The sequence below is a fragment of the Myxine glutinosa genome, chromosome 6 (genome assembly GCF_964187855.1).
Source record: "Myxine glutinosa chromosome 6, kmMyxGlut1.1, whole genome shotgun sequence".
In the NCBI taxonomy this organism is placed as follows: domain Eukaryota; kingdom Metazoa; phylum Chordata; class Myxini; order Myxiniformes; family Myxinidae; genus Myxine; species Myxine glutinosa.
In genome coordinates this window covers 70,079,271-70,099,042 of record NC_136266.1, presented here as the reverse complement: position 1 = coordinate 70,099,042, position 19,772 = coordinate 70,079,271, and the positions used below count along the sequence as shown (strand labels likewise).

The 19,772-nt window shown below is 44.0% G+C and overlaps 1 protein-coding gene across 5 annotated transcripts in view; it reads right to left on the bottom strand.

Annotated features, from left to right (window-relative positions):
- LOC137429403 (tyrosine-protein kinase fyna-like) overlaps window positions 1-19,772 on the bottom strand; it is a 135,351-nt gene that overhangs the window by 49,772 nt on the left and 65,807 nt on the right. For 4 of the 5 annotated variants that reach the window (XM_078779995.1, XM_078779996.1, XM_078779997.1 and 1 more), the window contains one exon: window positions 3,503-3,676. The exons of the other annotated variant lie outside the window; for it this stretch is intronic. In XM_078779995.1, the coding sequence (XP_078636121.1) occupies window positions 3,503-3,676 (174 nt within the window). The remainder of the gene's footprint in view (window positions 1-3,502; window positions 3,677-19,772) is intronic. 5 annotated transcript variants of the gene reach the window in all.

Here is a 19,772-nt window from a genome sequence, read left to right as displayed (position 1 = left end):
GTGCGGTTGGTAAGAGACTGGGAAACGCAACAGTCAAGAGGGTTCGGCTTTGTCACGTTTGCCAGCACAAAAGACGCCAGAGAGGCAGAGAAGAATTGGAATGGCAAGGATTTGGAGGGTCGGACCATAACAGTAGGGAAGGCATTTCGTAGGCGTCGAGAGGTCTACAGGAGAGGACAACTGGGCGGTAGTTTTGGTGGTGGCCGCAGTCAATATTATTATGGAGGCTCCCTGAGTTACGGCCGCTCCCGAAGGAAGAATTGGCAAAGTAGTGGCCGAGAAGAAGACCGGTATTCAGGGGACTACAGGGACCAGTGGTCCCACCCTAATTATTAGGGACGTTCTGAGAAGTTGAAGCACTGAAGGCGGCGGAGCCGCCGAGCCAAGATTCCTACACGAATTAACCGTGAACGCCGTTCCTAAAGGCGTCCATGTAGTGAACTTTCCTGCACGGACTAACCGTGAACTCCACGTTCCTCAAGGCGCCCATGTAGAGAACTTTCCTGCACGGACTAACCGTGAACTCCACGTTCCTCAAGGCGCCCATGTAGAGAACTTTCCTGCACGGACTAACCGTGAACTCCGCGTTCCTAAAGGCATCCATGTAGTGAATACTCGGCTTGGCCTCCCGGAAAAGTGCTATCGAGTGGCTTAACTGGCTTTATTTTTAAGTGATAACTGTGCCCGGGGGGAACTGATAATGTGGGGGGGTTGAGTTATCTGGTTGTTTCTCCAAATTGGCCGGCAAAGAAAGTTTTCGCTGGGTTCAAACTTTCTTTCTTGAAGGGGGGGAGTGTTACATATTTAGGTGAATGTATGTAAATTACCATGCAGGTCTTTGCTTCCGTGTGTAGTATATTAAGTTGTTGTGTAGTTGTTGTGGTTGGAGGGTCAGGAGCCCTTCTGAAAGAGTGGCAGGAAACGGAAGTGGCCGGAAGCGGAAGTGACGAAAAGGGAGGAAAAAGACACGAGGGAAAGGAAGGTTTTTCTTCTTCCTCGCCCCGCGACGACGAGAAGGTGGAATCGACCTTACGCTGCGCGGAAAACGCGCCGTTGCGAAACGTCTGGCGAGAGGAGTTACCTGGGCGGTAAATACCTTTTGACACGTCCAGTCACCGTGAGTTCGTGCACGAAACCAAGCGTCCGGGACAGTTTGCCCCGTCTACAAAGACGCGTACGGGTCCGCACGTTGGGCCTCGCTCGCGTCGAAAGCCGCGCTGGGTTTTGCCCCGTCTACAAAGACGCGTACGGGTCCGCACTTGGGGCCTCGCGCACGTTGGACGCCGCGCTGGGTTTGCCCCGTGGCTTGGCAAGGAGGTGCGCTGCAGCCGCGGCCCCAGTCCGAGACGGCACGTTTAGAGCACGTCCGCCCGGGGCTCGTTCAACCGCCCGTGTGCGGAGAGGAGAGACATTGACCACGGAGGGAGTCAGGAGTGGGGCTCACGTGAGGAATGTATAAGATTAAGATGGCCATCTTAGAGTTTGTGTAGATGAGTTCACATGGTTGTAATATTGATTGTGCCTGGTTGTGTATTGTTGATTGCTCGGGGAAAATCTCCGTGGTTGTGTCTTTGAAAGTGTTTGGTATCATTACCATTGGAAATATATACTTGCACATCAGTTGTCGCCTGGGTGAAATTCCTATGGATTGCGTGGCGAATGCGCCTATATAATACTATTTGCTGGCGAAGGTCCTCTCACGGTCCGGGGGTCACCGAGACCTGGTATGCACTGAGGGGACCACGTAACACTGGCAATAAAAATAAGTGGACATTTGTAATTAATCTGGAAAAAGAATGAACATGTTGAAGTGAAATATTAGGGAAATTTAAAATAACTGAGAATTACGAGCAGCTCTGTTCTTTTAATATATTATTAGCAGAGGTATCCGGCGTTTCCTGGCAACACAGCGTTGCAAAGTAATGGGAATATTAAGAGAGGGGAGGAGAGAGAGAGGAAGGGGAATGGAGAGGGAAGGGAGGGGTGGAAAGAGAGGCGGAAGGGAGGGGTAGAGAGAGAGGAGGGGATGAGATGGAATGGGGAGGAGAGAAGGGAGGGAAGAAGGAAGGGGAGAAGGAAGGGGAGAGGAAGGGGAAGTGAGGGGGAGGGAAAAGAGGTTGAGGAGACAGAGGAGAGACAGAAAGGGCTGGGTGAGACAGAGGAGAGACAGAAAGGGCTGGGGGGTGGGGGGACAGAGGCCGGGGAAGAGAAAAAACAGGGTTGGGGAAGAGAGAGAGGGTTGTGGAGGGAAAGAGAGCGGTAAGAGATAGAGAGGGATGGAGAGAGCGAGAGAGGGATGGAGAGAGCGAGAGAGAGAGAGAGAGAGAGAGAGAGAGAGAGAGAGAGAGAGAGAGAGATGGGGCAGAGAGAAAAAGGTGGGGAAGAGTGAGAGGGGTGAGGGAGAGACAGAATTATACCATGTTTGCATCCGTGTGAGGTATGTCAAAAAAAATATGTCGCTGCGTGATGACGTCAAGTGCAGCAACGTCTTTTTTTTACATACCTAGCATGGAATCAAACATGGAATGTAATTTTGCTTGTAACAGTCATTGCAATCCCTCGGAAATTCGAGTGAGCAAAAATTGAGTTTAATCAACACGTCACTGTCTCCAGCAGACAGAAAGTAACTGCGTTTGATTTCCCAAAATGTGGTGTGGCTTGGTGTGACAACTGGCGGTTGGGTTTATGGGCTGTTGGAGAGAAAGGCATGGCTTGGCTAAAAGGCGGTGCCTGGGACGCTGGGAGAGAGGAGGGGAAGGCGTTGCGTGTAGAATGGGCGTGCTTGTGACCCACAGACACAAACTCAGCTTTATATATAAGATTTTGCTTCACAAACTTGAACTTCAAAGTGCACCATCAACAAACAAATGCTATTTCAGTAAAATACCCAGTAATTTCTGGGGACCGGACCATGTCTCGTCTACGATTGGCAAAAATACAGGAAAACACGGGACTTGACTCCAGAAAATCGTTGCTGAGCTTGGGGGTAGTTTGGTTACTGGTGACACCATCTTTATGATGTCTATTTTTTATCTGCACTCATCTGTGGTATGAAGGAGAAAGTTCCTCCTCCCCATGGATGCAAACCAACAGGGCTTATTCATGTTCTATCCTTTTTAATGCTTATCTTCAAGCAAGGGAACAGCACTATCATTTTAAAAGCCTTTGGTATGACTTGGCAGGGGTACGAACCTTCGACTTCCCAGACTCAGAGCCGACACTCCGATTATGTTTTATTGAACAGGAAACTTTTTTTTTTGAATGGCTGCCCCATTTTCATGAATAACCCAAAGGTATAACATAAGGGTGGTACGTATAACTATTACAACATCCGCTCTGAGTCTGGGAGGTCAGTGGTTCGTACAAAGAATCATAATTTGCCAACAATTGTGCAGGCCTTGATGGGATGGGACTATGACCTTGATGGGATGGGTCTGTTGACGTTCCTTGTAAAAGAACACATAAAAAGAGGGGTGATAAACTCGATTTTGGAACATGTTACCTTTCTCCATTAATTCTGTGACAATCATACAGGGATCAATGGTGACGATTCCAAAGAGATGCAGAATTCTTGGGTGCTGCAGTTCTTTCATGATCCTGGCTTCAGCAATAAGCTTCAGTTTGTATTGTTCATGGATAGCTTGCTTAATGATAACTTGATTGCCATCAAAATGTCCTGTGAACAGGAGAAGAAAACCTAAAGGGAAGTGTTGTGACACGTGTAAAAATTAAAGCATTGTTGAATAATTATATATATTTTTCCCATACAGATCTAAAGCTTGTCGAGAGTATATATGTATGTATATCTATATGTATATACAGGGTGCTTAAAAAAATGTTAACACTTCTGAGAATTCTTTTTTCTTTCCTTTGCAGTTGACTGAAATGGCAACGAGATTGACTTTGGAGCAAAGAAGAAAGGTTGCTGCATGGATGGACGTCTTTCAGTCACCCATGGTGTTTCGCAAAAAATACAGAGAGCATTTCAACTGCGATCCACCCTCGAGATTGACCATTTATCGCGTTTACAACAAGTTCATCGAAACCGGCTCAGTCGCTGATAATTACAAAGGCAACAGCGGTCGACCACGAACAGGCCGATCCCCTGTAAAGATAGCTGTTACACAAGAAGCTTTCTGGCGTAGCCCAGGGAAATCAACCAGATGATTCAGCGTGGAATGTGGTCTTCCCCTGGAAATGGTGTGGAGAATCTTGAACAAGGACCTGGGAATGCACCCATATAATTTGCAGATTGTGCAAGCCTTACGTCCTGCAGATAAAACCACTCATGTTGAGGCTTGCAAAGTTTTCTTTTAGATGAAGAATTTGGAACCTGACATTCACAGGCTAGTGGCATTCAGTGACGAGGCAACCTTTCACAAAAGCGGACATGTGAACAAACACAACGGTGTCTTCTAGGGCACTGAGAATCCTCGTGTTATGCGGTGAATGTCTGGTGTGCAGTCATTGGAACAGCAGTGGTAGGGCCATATTTTTTTGAAAACACCACAATCAACGGTGGTGACTTCTTGCACATGATGGAGAATTACGCAGAGGACAACCTGACACGACAATTCTGGCTTACAAGATACTTTCAGTTGGATGGTGCTTCACCCCCACTTTGCTTCGAACTACACTCTACTCTTTGACATTTTGAAGCAATTAACATGTATTTGTTATCATGTTACAGTGTATTATCCGTTATTTTCCATTAAACGTCCAGGGAGGTTTGCTACAGTGCCAAGGGCCTTAAACTTCCTGATAACATTGCATACAGTGGACACAGGAACATCAAGGTCTCTGGAGATGGATTTGTAGCCTTGAGATTGTCCATGCTTGGCTACAATCTTGTGTCTGACCTCCTCAGACGATTCTCTGGTTTTCATTCTTTTCTCCATGTTCATTGAGGTATACTCATTGACACAAAACTGCAGAATGACTCCTTATCTCTATTCAAACTGGTTGAATGAGTGATTTTTATATTGCAGGCACCTGAACCTCACCACTGGTGAGTTCAATTCCAAAGTAAAGGAGAATCACCTGTTTGAAATCTAATTATTTCCAACAACTTCTAAAAGGTGCCAATAATAATGTCCAGGCCATTTTAGGATTTCGGTGTGGAACTAAGATCTAGGAATTTTTTCAGCTTTTTTTGTTTTGTTTCACTGCAAACCAAATATATACGTATGTGGATACCAAAAAAATATTTTTTTATTTCAACAATTTTCTGGAAGAAATGGTGAATTATCTGAACAAAGTGCAAGGGTGCCAATATTTTTGGCCACAACTGTATACACACACACACACACACACACACACACACACACATATATTGTTGCGGTTCTGTGGGTTTTTTTTTTACAAATAAAGGTTAATTTCCCCTCATAGTTAGTCACACTACAACATGTAGCCTCGTTTAAGCTCAGTTATTTCTTAGCAAGTCTAAGCATAGACCTTTCCTATGTTTAGTTTGTGTTGAGTAGAATAATGAGAGTTAGGTCTCCTTCCAATGCTTATGCCGCCTCGATGCTTTGAGTTTTGGCGCAAATTTCCACGAGGCCGGCCTGACAAGTCGATCCAGGCCGAAGGAAGGCGGGACAGAAGGAGTGGGGAGTGACCGGTAAGCACGAGCCGCCAATCAGGGCTCGAGGGGAGTGGCTTGCCACTGCCGCAAAAGGCGTGGTTTGGAACATTCGAGATGGGCCAGGGCGTGGCAATATAACCCTGTGCCCGAAGCTCCCACCAGAGTTCTGAGAGTGCGCGGTGTTGAACCACGTTATGGGGACAGGTGCTTGAGAGTTTTGAGAGTGCGCGGTGTTGAACCAAGTTATGGGGAGAGGCGCTTGAGAGTTCTGAGAGTGCGTGGTGTTGAATCAAGTTATGGGGAGAGGCGCTTGTCAGTTATGAGCCGGGGTCCTCTGTTGAATAAGTTGGGAGAGTCGGTTCGGAGTGCCAAGTTGCGGGAAGGGAGGCAGACGAGTTACAAGTTGAGTCCTCAGTTGAGCTTGAGTCAGATCCTCTGTTGAGTTACGAGAGTGAAAGCGCGCCGTTATATAAATCGCGCTGTGAAGGACAGCCGTGTCGGGCTACAGAGATGCGCGCATATTTTCCTGCCTGCCTGTTCGAGATACGCGCTGCAAGGATCCCTCCCGCCTGCCTGCCTGCCTTCGTCGGGGGACACGTGCTGTGACCGGCAGAGGGCCACGCCGGGTGAGCTGTTCCTGAACGACCAAGCCGGCACATTCAGCGCATGAACATTCCTTCCTTCATCCCCCTGTGAGTGTGAATGGCCCATTTTCTGGAGAGATAAGTTAAGACTGACTAAGATCTGCCCTGTGTCTCTGCTCTTTTCTACCGAACCATTGTACATAATAGTGTAAATAAATCGTGTTATTCCTTTGATTCGAGCGTCTCGTCCCTTCCATCATTGACTGAGCATGGTACGAATTATATCGCTCTAATCGGGTTCCAATACCAAGGTAATAGCAGGGACCACGTGGTGCCCTATCCGCTCGGCTGCACTCAAATTACGCGTGGTTCGTGCGAGACTTGATCCCCGCTTCCGCGGCGGCGTGGGTACTTAGGTACGTGCGAACATTGTCCCGAAACCCTGTCCCGTGTCTGACCGGAAGTGGCGACTCAAGTCTCGCGGTTGCGACGACCCAAGGAGAACAAGGGGCTTAATCTCCCCTTGGTAAGGGAACGGGGGTCGCGCGAAACCGTAACAATATATATATATATATGTGGAGAGCTGTTATTCCCCTCCCCCTTTGTTAATTCTTGCTGCTCTACCAATTACCAAGTATAACCAATTATATGTTTTGTTTTGACTGATTGCTGTATTCTTTTGAAATACTTAGTCCTTTCTTGTGCATTGAGGATGTGTAATGCCCTAATAAGGAGTTCTGTGCTTGTGAGCTTTTGCCCCGTGTTGGCATAATCCCTTGTGCCCCTTTTTGGCCTTGGTTGCAGCTGCTACCTCTCAGCCTCCCACATGACTTTGCCAATATCCTGTAGGCTGACACATTTATGAGTGTCCACTCCCTTTGTACTTCCCCAACCCAGGTCTCTATACAGAAAGTTGTAAACATGTTGCCACATATTGCTGACCATCTCCTTATCTGAGCTAACCCATGAGTGGCCTTGGATGAACTTCCTTTAACTAACTGAACAACAGGATGGGACTAATGGTGGGAGGACCAATGAGCCCATTCTTTCTCTGTATCTTGTGAGCTAAAGCCACACCCTATATTCTTTATATATAGCAAGTTTAAATCGAATTATTTCAGAGCATCTTGTTGTAGTGTTGGTCATTTTGTGTGAGCTTCCTGCGACATCCTGTTTTCCGCAAGCTTGTGTAAACGAGTTCTAATAAATATATCCGTTGCTCCTTTCTCTGAGTCTTCTGAGTCCCAAGTTCTAAGTCCCATTCCGACAAAATGGTGGCAGCGGTGGGATCAGTCTGTGCAGTCCGGGACGCGGTCCCAGGCAAGTGAGTGGTGAGACCAGCTGGCAATTGATCCGGGTCAGGTGAGCTGTGGTTTTTCTTTTGTTTTTTCCTTTATAGCCTGGGGGTCAGTCCAAATTGTAACCCACTCTCTTGCTCGGTTGCCGTTTGTTCCGTTCCCTGCTCGAACCTGATCCACGAACCTAAATTTAAATACGGACCGCTTGGGTCCCGGAGCAACTGACTGTTTATGGACTCGTCAGGGTAATGTTACGTAAGGGGAAGTGCCCCACGTTGGGCGCCTGAGGATAAGGAGTAATAGATCTCTGGGTTGTGAGGGTAAGGATAAGGGCGGCGTCCCGATCCGAGGCCTACCCGGGAGACGTTGGAATTATAAGTAAGATTAGAAGTATTATAAGGGCGTAGGACGCCAGGAGAGTATAGTAAGGGTAGGTTAGACAGCTGTGTAGGTGGGCGAGCCTCTCAGGAGAGTAGGTAGACGGCCGTACCTCGCGAGGCGGGCGAACCTCACGGGTACAAGGCTGCGAGCCTCTCAGGAGTTAGGTAGACGGCCGTACCTCGCGAGGCGGGCGAACCTCACGGGTACAAGGCTACGTCGGTAAACTAAATTTTCCTAGGATGGGTAATAAGACTGTAAAGGCAGGTGAACCTCTCAGAAATACCCCAGCATTTTTCATGTTTCGGAGGTATGGCTATGACGCTGCGAGACCAGGGAAGTCATGGGTTGCGCTGACTAAGGATCTAGGTGAACCGTGGCCCGAAGGAGGGTCTTTTGCGCTGGAAAAATTGGACGCGTTGTATGGGGCATTAGAAATGTTAGAACAGGACACGAAACACTTCCCGCCTGACTATTGGAAAGTCTTTGGTTGGTGGAAGGAAGAAGCGATGAAGCGACACGCAAGGTCGATACAGGCCAGCTTGGCCGGTGAGGTATCAAAACTCAAGGGCCTGAGGAAACAGGCGAATAAAATGCAGGATGAAGCGATTAGGGAATTAGATAGGCAGGCCAACGCGCGACTGATGCCGCTCGTTGAAAAACCAGACCCCGCGGTAGGGGAGGTAGTAACCAATCTACCCTCCCCAGCCCCAGACCTAAGCCCTGTCCCGGGGTTTCAGGCACCACCTATCCTTTCTGCGCTCCCGCCACCACCTCCCTGCAACCCCGCTACCATCGCGCCCCGGTTACCCCAGGGGCCGATACCCCACGGCACGAAGGTCGTTACCCCCCAGAACCATCCGAGCCAGGGAAATCCGTTTGCACAGCTCGGGGCTAATGGGATAGATAACGGGACCGACATCGCAGGGTTCCCACCACCGATAGGACAGGATGGGTTATACCCCTCACTGGTAGGCTGTAATGGGAAAGAGACCTCACAAACTACCCCATTGGAATGTCAGGAAATAACAGGAAGGAAAACATTGTGCCCCTTACAAGTTATTGGAGTTAATGTTCAAGGTCAGGGGGTTCGAGAAAGGGTACCATGGAAAGAATCCGCTTTAACAGTAATGCGGGAAAGGATTCAACTTTTGCTTATCGAGGACCCACGACAGATAGTGCTGTGGAAGTGTAACTCAGTGTAACTTATTAATTGGCACTGGTAACTTATTAATTAACACTGGTAACGAAGCAGATACATTTTACCTGCAAACTCTGTGAAAGCCGAGTTCGTATATGAGTGTCAGGAATGTGCCCGAACATGATAATCTCTTGTCCACCTGGTCACAGCCCCTGGCTGGAGCACCCTTCGCAGCAGGAGGGGAGCGAGCTGATGCCAGGACTTGGTGCATGCATGACCTCGGGGCATTAGCGGAGAAAGGATTAAGATTCAGCGGACAGGGGATTAACTCCAGTTTTGTCCATATAAACCAGAGCAAACGATGAGTCGGGAGAACTTGTCACCAGGAGCTCTGACCGACGGAACGGACGAGCACTCCTCATCATCAGATCCTCTGCCGGACGGGAGTGGCGGAGGAACATCGGCCGAACGAGAAGGACCATGCGAAAAGAGTTAACCTGGTCCATTGAATTAAGCGGTATCATTTGGTAATTGGAATGAAGTGAATAACCAGTTAATAAACCAGACCTTTTGTAAAACCTGTGTCCGGTCATTGGAGTCTTGAGTCTCCCTCAATACTTCCCCTACAATTTGGAGGCACCGCTGACATCAATTGTACAAACAAGTCTTTAAAAGGTGAGTGTGGCTTGTTTTTGTCCAATATGATTACGAACTTGGAAATAGTTTTGTACATACATGGGGAAGGAGGTGGTTCTGGGGGTTCCGTGCGCACCGATGCCGCGATAGGTGGCGTGACCCATCACGAATGGTACTTCGATAAACGACTGTAGCTATTATTCGTGTTTTCCTAAATGATTTCTGTAAATACGTATTTTTTGCGCTAAAAAAATAAAATGCACAAGGTCGGTGCTGGTCATTAAAGGCCTTACTGTGACCTGGGAGCAAACGGAGCATGCGTGCACCATGCGACCATTTGCTTCCAAGACGTGTAAGGCCGGTACACTCGTTTAAAGTAGTTTTTTTTTTTTTTTTGCACTTGTTCAAAGCACGCGACTTGCTCGGCGTGCGACAGGGAACCGGGAAATGGAATTATATTTATATATATATATTTTTACCTCATTCCAATTTATGGTATTGCGACAAAACGGCTTATATCTTTGGAACGACTGGTCGGATTTAGACAAATTAAAACTCGTTCGATCAACAAATAAATTCATGACAGACAATCCCACCTCATGCCGGTCCAGAATTATTGTGAAAGATGGCGATTGGATAAAAATTGCATACCAACACTCCCTCACTGTCCCTCATTGTCCCTCATGTCCATTCCGGCACCCTGTCTCTTGCTCCCGCTCCTTCTCCCTCCCCTCCCTCTAGTTCTCATAGGCGGACGTTTTGCGAGAAGCAAAGCGTTTTGCAGGAAACTTCCAGGAAGCTTCCAGGAAGCAAAGCCAGGGCTGTTGCTTTTTGTGTATTTTCTCTGCACCCCATACTCGCAGATTTGGTTGGTACAAATATTTTATTGAAAGGTGAAAGATGCTTTTGTGGAAGAGCAATGGCAGACCACCCATTGTCACCACTTTCATGAGCTCAGAGAAATAAAACAGCTAGTGGAAATCGGCAGCAGAGTGGGAATCGGCAGACAATGGAACAGCTAGCGACGAGTGTTTGTGAGTAACAACCACCCTCTGGTCGAGGCTCATAGGAGGGGTGATGCTTACTGATTCGGCACGCTTGCAATAGGTGTTAATGGTGGGATGTCAGAGGTTTTGGTGTGGTTTAATGTTCACACTGTTTTGGAAAATAATGCTCGATGCAACATGATCCTAAAAAGAACCCATCCCTACATCGAAGGATCAGGAAGGGAAGGAATGGAAAATTTGAAGTATTAAAGTTACGGAACTCAAAATGTCTGGGTTTGGATGTAGTCATTAAAGGATTGAGTCATTCATTGGTGTGATGATGGTCCTAATATTTATTTATCTGGTCAAGTGGGTCCCAAGGTATGGTCACCGTACTCGCAAGCCGTTCGCTTTGGCTTTGCGAATGGACCAAACCATTTCATGTAAATAGAGGGCGGGGGGGGGGGGGGGGTTCTGTGGTCGTTCGCTTTGGCTTTGCGAATGGACCAAACCATTTCATGTAAATAGAGGGGGGGGGGGGGGGGTTCTGTGGTCGTTCGCTTTGGCTTTGCGAATGGACCAAACCATTTCATGTAAATAGAGGGGGGGGGGGTTCTGTGGTCGTTACTGCCACGTGGTTTCAAAGTTTTTTTATTGTTGTTGTTCGCACGCATGTTTTTTTGCAAGCACGTACGGGCAAGCACGTACGTGCGGGCACGCCCTAGTATATATAAATTGAGGTAATATTGAGTTATGGAATTAATTGCTTTCAACAATGCAAAGGGTGACAAGATATGGGATTTTAATGGGATTTTAATGGGATTTTAATGGGATATTGGTTTAGGAATGTTTAGAGGTCATTGCAATGTGATAAATACTTGTGATCATTTGTTGTTCCAACGTTTTGTGAACATTTAAATGTTGGGTTTTGCTGACGTTTCCACAACGTCGCCACAACGTTTCACTTTCGTTGTTGCAACGTTTTGCTCCAACGTTTTGTGAACATTTAAATGTTGGGTTATGCTAACGTTTCCACAACGTCGCTACAACGTTTCACTTTCGTTGTTGCAACGTTTTGCTCCAACGTTTTGGGAACATTCAAATGTTGAGTTTTGCTAACGTTTCCACAACGTCGCTACAACGTTTCACTTTCGTTGTTGCAACGTTTTGCTCCAACGTTTTGGGAACATTCAAATGTTGAGTTTTGCTAACGTTTCCACAACGTCGCTACAACGTTTCACTTTCGTTGTTGCAACGTTTTGCTCCAACGTTTTGGGAACATTCAAATGTTGGGTTGTGCTAACGTTTCCACAACGTCACTACAACATTTCACTTTCGTTGTTGCAACGTTTTGCTCCAACGTTTTGGGAACATTCAAATGTTGGGTTGTGCTAACGTTTCCACAACGTCGCTACAACGTTTCACTTTCGTTGTTGCAACGTTTTGCTCCAACGTTTTGGGAACATTCAAATGTTGGGTTGTGCTAACGTTTCCACAACGTCGCTACAACGTTTCACTTTCGTTGTTGCAACGTTTTGCTCCAACGTTTTGGGAACATTCAAATGTTGGGTTGTGCTAACGTTTCCACAACGTCGCTACAACGTTTCACTTTCGTTGTTGCAACGTTTTGCTCCAACGTTTTGGGAACATTCAAATGTTGGGTTGTGCTAACGTTGGGTTGTGCTAACGTTTCCACAACGTCGCTACAACGTTTCACTTTCGTTGTTGCAACGTTTTGCTCCAACGTTTTGGGAACATTCAAATGTTGAGTTTTGCTAACGTTTCCACAACGTCGCTACAACGTTTCACTTTCGTTGTTGCAACGTTTTGCTCCAACGTTTTGGGGACACTCAAATGTTAAGTAAATCGGATAAGAATTCACGAGTTATTTAATTATGAGCGATTAATGAAGTACTTATTTAATTAATTACATTTCTTATTAAATTACAGTAATTACATTACAGTAATTACCTGAGGTAATTACAGTAATTACAGTTCCGGTAATTACAGTAATTACAGTAATCATTACAGTAATTGCAGTAATCTTATTACAGTAATTACATTACATTAACTCAGGCACCTTTTGAGTAAGGAAGCTGATATTTGGACATGACACTGACCAAGTGATGTGGCTGTCAAGGAAAATATTGATTTATTGATTAATCATTTAATAAATTAACTCGTTGATTTATAAATGACTTATTTAATTAAAAGTCCTCAGAGATACATCTTCGGATGAAATACTTACAGATTGGTTATGCTATGAGCCAATTGATTAAGGAAAATATTTTGTGATGGCCATATTGGCAATTTCGTGGCCATATTCGTGGCAACTCAGTTAGTGCCACTGCACCTTTAAAATGCATCCCTGCGTTCATTTTTCGATCGATTGAGTTGAAATTTCGAACAATCGGATCTGGACTGTCGTTGTTAACGACTCTAGCACGCACTCGTCCAATCAGGATGGAGCGGTATGGTCCCCGGATTATCACTGCCCGCAGTTTTAATTAGTTTTACTTTTTCTCTTGGTCATATAATTTTGAAGACATGCATGTCATGATAGAGGAAATGTTTGTTCTGTTAAACGGAATAAATGTTGTTTATTTGTGTGGGTGTGTATTTTTGTGTATTTTGGATATATTTTCACGACTAATTCCAGTTATCGTCCTGCAAAATGTCTGCTCGTTCTTTTTCCTTTGAGTCGTAAATTCCTGTTGAATTCTCATTAAAATGCGGAATTAAGTACGCTGTGTGATGATGGAGATCCTTGATGACGAATCAGGAATAGTGAATGAGCAAACAAATATCACGGATGGTACACCGGATAAGGAAAATGTAGATGAAACCCCTTTTGCTCAGGTGCTGTGCAGCGCTGCACAAAGATCCATATGAGCGGGGCCTGGGTGCTGTGTAATTAGTACACAAAGAACCAATTACTAGGGTGCTGAATAAACACAAAGATCCATTTTTTGGAGCTGGTTCTCCCGGTGCTGTGATTTATTCAAAGAACCAAATTTTGTAAGAATTAAGCTATGATTTGTCGACATTATAAATACTTTAATATATGTAACGATTTTTGTAACGATCGTCCTGCAAAAGGTCTGCTCGTTCTTTTTCCTTTGAGTCGTAAATTCCTGTTGAATTCTCATTAAAATGCGGAATTAAGTACGCTGTGTGATGATGGAGATCCTTGATGACGAATCAGGAATAGTGAATGAGCAAACAAATATCACGGATGGTACATTGAATGATATGATTGGATATTCTTGCCATTTTTTATGGATTGGATATTCTTGACACTTATGGAAGAAGTAGAATGATATGATTGGATATTCTTGTCTCACGAATGAAGGATGAGTTGCCTTTAGTGGTTGCAAAGAAAATTTGTGGAGACCAGGCAAAATGGGGAAATATGTCAGAAATGACCCTAGGACAGGACGGTGATTCATCAATTGACATGAGGTACGAACCAGAGGTGACGACCGATGAGATTCGATCTCAGTCAATGGATGGACCTGTCCTGACATCATTGGGGAAAGGACTTATGTAAGGAGTCATTCAAAATGATTAATTTGATTTATTGATGAATATTGATGAATTAAATTGATTGAATTGTTGATTGATTGAATCTAATTGATTGAATTTAATTGAATAAATTTAACTGAATAAATTGAACTGAATAAATTGAATTGAATATATTGATTGTTTGATTGATGAAAATGCGGTCTCAAGAAAGAAGCTTTGATATCTTTGCGAGATATTATCAATGTGGAGACAACCTGTGAAAATTGAGCAAGGTGGTGAGTTTATATACAGATATATATGTGCGGTTACCATTGTGTGATTTCCCCGTCAACAGAGCGGACACCTGAGGATTCACCCATTTCATACTGACCCTCCGGCTCATCTGCAAATACTGATCTGTGAGATTGGATTGTGCAAAAGCCACAACTGAGGGAGACTCTCTGGAAATCACCGTGTGAACAGGTGGAGAGATCCTTCCTGGAGGTACGAGTGAAGCTTTAGAGGAACCTGGAACAAGCTACAACACATCCAACGCTACTTTGATAAAAGGCAGAATGGGAAATGGAGCCTGCAAGAATACACAAGGACAACCAGAAATTCCACAAAAAGGTACTTGTACACATCATATGTACGACCGTTATGGTGCCGAAGCTATAAGGCAGGTCGAGAATTGGTATTTGTGGACAAAGGGACATGATGAGGAGTTTCCAAGAGATGGTACATTTGAGCGAAGTCGATTGGAAAGATTAGAACAAAGATTGAAAGCCAGAAAGAGACAGAATCTAACGGTAGACTGGCTTGCATTCCATCTTTGGGATGGTGAATCCAGACAACGGGAACAGCAAGAACGGATAACGGATCTAGAACTTAAAATAAAAAGGATACAGGATACAGTGGAGGAGACAAATGCACAACTGCCCTCGAAATTAGGAATGAAAGTGACAGTTGTCCCATCTGATTTCCAGTTGTCTCCCCAAAAAGGACGGTACAGAGAATTTTTTCGTGTTTCAGGAGACAACGAGAGATTGCAGTGGCAACCCAGGGATGTAGAGATGCAGCCCAGCAATACAAATGCACAGGTGCACAGACCAGGAAACGACAGAAACCGGTGTTTCGAGTGTGGAAAGATGGGACATTGGAGAAGAAGATGTCCGTATGTCAACAGGAGGACAAGGTCATGGGGCAAACCAAGATCAAGGGTACCAGTGCGTACCGGTACCTCAGACAATGATTAGGCCTTCATTGCTGCAAATCCCAAATGACGATTGGCCTCAACAGATTCGATTACTGGACAAACATGAATAACTGTCGATGATTCTTGGGTCTGAAAAGTTTTCGGAGCAAGAATTATTCATTTTTTCTTTTGCTTGTAAGCAAATTAGTAATTAATTGATCACATGCCGAAATTGGATCTTTTATGTTGGGCACACAATTTTAAATTTACAAAGTTGGAACAATTGCTTTGCAAATTTAAACCAAGGGACAAGGGTCACATGATGATCAGGTGGGAATTTCGGACTATTGTTTCGCATGATTGATAGGTCAGTGGTCGACTGACATATAAATGGGTGTGTAGTCAAATTTGGATAAATTATTGTGGGAACTGAAAGGGTAATTTCAATGTGACATCATAGGGGTTTTCTAAGAATAAACTTTTTGGTCCATTTGTGTATTAGCATTTCTAAAATTGAAGGACAAATTTTAAGAAATTGAAATAAAATTGACACCCATCTTGATCTGTAAATAATAGTTCCAACGCAAACAAATACGCATAATGCATGTGTGTGTGTATTTTTGTGTGTCAATGTTAGTGTTTTTATTGTTTTGTGTATCAATCTTACAAGATTGTTGACACCGACAGTGTGCCTGTCTGGAAATGGATCGTTTTATGTGGATAGGATTGAATATGCAGAGAATCCGTAAAATAAAATAGAAATATAATTTGATTATGAACATTATCTCTTTTGTCAAGGGAGATGGAATATAAAGATTTGATGTGCTGGGTTATGAGCAGCCATTAATTAATAGTAAAATTGTGAGTAATTTGGGGATTCCATTTTTGATAGAATTTATATGAGAATAACAGCTATTTATGGATATGATCTTCATAAAAAGAAATGAGGGAGTAAAACGGAATGAATCTTAAACCAAGGGGCAGACATGAACGCGCTGTTACGTTATCTATACTCAGAACGCGATGTCACGTGTACCTGCAACATATTTGTTAAACTCGCACACCTATATTGGCATACTGGTGTCAGTAGTACTCACTGGGTGCATAGAAATGGATGAGCAACAGTTAAGGGGGTTTAAAATAAAAACACTTACTTGGATATTTTCTACAAAAGTATGGGTTTCAATAAGTGGTAGCTGTACACATGGGATTCATCAAATTAAGTTTTGGAGTTCAAACAAAGTCACTGGTTAACAGATGGGAATGGATAGTAAATAAATTCTTCGATGCTGGGTAAATGAAGTGAGATATTACAAAGACTTATTAGAGCTATTGTTCTTCCTTGCAGCAGTGGGAGAAAATTTAGATCCAACATAATGAATCTATAAATGAATGTGATAGGGATAATATCCTCAATTTGTACTAATTATTTGATTGTGGGTAAAGGAATTAATTTATCGTAGTAGATTGTTAACAAGCAGCCTGAAATGTCCTGAGAGTGTGCATCCATGTAATCAGAAATCCCAGATTTGTTTTTTACAAACAACATTTTGGTAGAGATCTTATGTGGACGAATACTTGCTTGGTAGATAAAAACGGTACTGCATGTTGGCAGCCACTTCGGTGGCCATTTAGGCCGAACAAATAGGAAAAAAAAACTGTAATTGAATATGTAATTTACAGATGAGTATTTGGGAAGTAAAAAGGGAATTTATTGATTTGGGAGACATTTTTCGAAGGTTTATTAAAGTGTTGCAATATGACATTTGGCAAGGAAAATTATTGGATGGGAAAATTAGATCTGTTTATAAAATGAGTTTGTTGACCCATTGAAGTTAATTCTTTGAATTGTTGTTTAATTAGCATTTTGAGTTCAAATTGGAAATAGTTTGGTAGAGCTTTGGTTAAAACCTTTGGTTGCAGTGTTTTGGAACAAATTGATAAACCGTAGGAGGTTGATAAGAATAGAAACAAATATGGACCTAAAATAGAAAGATTGTTATGATGATATGAATAATACCGAGATTAAAAGAATGAATCAAGTGATGTTGCAAATGAATAGTGAATACAGTAGAATTAAGATAATGGCATAACGACAATGTTATGAGTTGTGTCAATTACAATATCAGTGAACTCATATCACCACGAGTGACACAGTGTTAAAAAAAAAAAAAAGAGGGAAAAGAAAAAGTGGAGAGGAATTATGGTAATAATACATTATGTTTAATTTGTTGGTTTGGGAAAATTGTTGTTGGGAATTAGGTATTCCCGTTTGTGATTGTAATCATATACAATGCTATTCTTAGTTTAGTAATAAAATACATACCTGATTGAATATTATTTGTGTGACGCATATAAATGAATATAACTTTTGTGTTAAGGAAAAACAACAAATTGTTGAATGTGAAACTGTCGGAAGATATACATGATTATGCTGATTTCATGGTAAGATGTACCCTATCTGATTCAGTGTGTGCGGAAAGCAGATTCAGATGTGACTGAGCATAAGGATAAGACGAGATCACATTTTGGAGGGATTGCTAACGGAATTGGGAAGAAGTTCGAGAAAGAAAATTTGTGGCTAAAAAATGAAGTTAATCATGGCATACACCCTCTTTCTCAAAGAATGATGAAGACATTCTCCCGTGTAACTTGGAGATGAATGCTTACCTTCACCAAGGAAATTTATGTGACCATTTGCCTGGATCACACTGCAACATATGAAAGAAAGGCGATCACTTACTCTTGTTCGAAGGCTTCGAACATTCACCACATCAGAAGTTGCAGGACAACGACATTTTACCTGCAACCTCTGTGAAATGCGGGGACATATGTTATTACTTCACCAACGTCCGGGGAGCCAGCATGGAGCTGCAAACCAATGGCTGTGCCTTTTCACAACAGCTGTGCACGATTCTGCTGGTTGCTCCTGGTAAGGACCATGAATGACCTGAACACCATGGTCCCAACATCATTGTGGATGCATCCGGCATCCCTGTTCCACATCTTGCTGGCCAATCAACGTCACACCAATACTTGCTGCCCACTCACAATGAGGGAGGAGGCAAGTCGACTACAACTGGGTGAAGGCCTTGTTCAGGAATTACTATGGTTTACAGCAAAAAGTGGCAAGAATGCTACAAGGAGAGCAGGGTCAGTCTATGACTCCGCAATGTTACCACAACAGCGAAATCCTACACGAAGTAGTGCAGGAGCTATGAAGACATTAGGAGAAAATGTTTCATACCAGGATTCAAACACAAGTGATCAGCCCTTCCTTTCAAACAAAGTCAACATTTGTGTGGAGGCAAACGTTTTTGCCAGATGGTGCAGATGCTTTACAAAACTTGAAAATGAAGTGAAATTGTTGTATCTTGGTGATGGTGAAGTGTTGTTTTGAAAATATATTTGTGATGCAAATGCAATAGATTGAACGATATGGAAGGAGTAAATGACCAACGAAATGTTTTGTGATTCTTGCAGGATGACGGTGTATGCCCAAGGGAATTTGATTACCAAAGTGATTGATTATTTACTTATACTTGTAATGATGTTTACTTTTAGTGATTGATTGTTTACTTATATTGATGTTTAGATTAATGGTTAATATAAACAAAAACAAAAAGATGAGGGAATTGTGGAAGTGTAACTCAGTGTAACTTATTAATTGGCACTGGTAACTTATTAATTAACACTGGTAACGAAGCAGATACATTTTACCTGCAAACTCTGTGAAAGCCGAGTTCGTAAATGAGTGTCAGGAATGTGCCCGAACATGATAATCTCTTGTCCACCTGGTCACAGCCCCTGGCTGGAGCACCCCTCGCAGCAGGAGGGGAGCGAGCTGATGCCAGGACTTGGTGCATGCATGACCTCGGGGCATTAGCGGAGAAAGGATTAAGATTCAGCGGACAGGGGATTAACTCCAGTTTTGTCCATATAAACCAGAGCAAACGATGAGTCGGGAGAACTTGTCACCAGGAGCTCTGACCGACGGAACGGACGAGCACTCCTCATCATCAGATCCTCTGCCGGACGGGAGTGGCGGAGGAACATCGGCCGAACGAGAAGGACCATGCAAAAAGAGTTAACCTGGTCCATTGAATTAAGCGGTATCATTTGGTAATTGGAATGAAGTGAATAACCAGTTAATAAACCAGACCTTTTGTAAAACCTGTGTCCGGTCATTGGAGTCTTGAGTCTCCCTCAATACTTCCCCTACAGTGCCAACCATGTCGAATTGGTTTTTAGTTGGCGAGTGCGACTATCGAGACATAACCCATATGGGAGTATCCGTGCTCCCACCCAAGGTATGGGAAAGGGCTAGACAAAGAGCACAGTGGCCGATGGACGATCCAAGGGCAGCAGGAGCGGGCCAGATAACACCAGTACAATGGGAGGACCTGAAGGTCCGGCTGCTAGATGCCATCGAGCTGGCGCTGTTGCCAGCAGGAGGTCCGGACTGG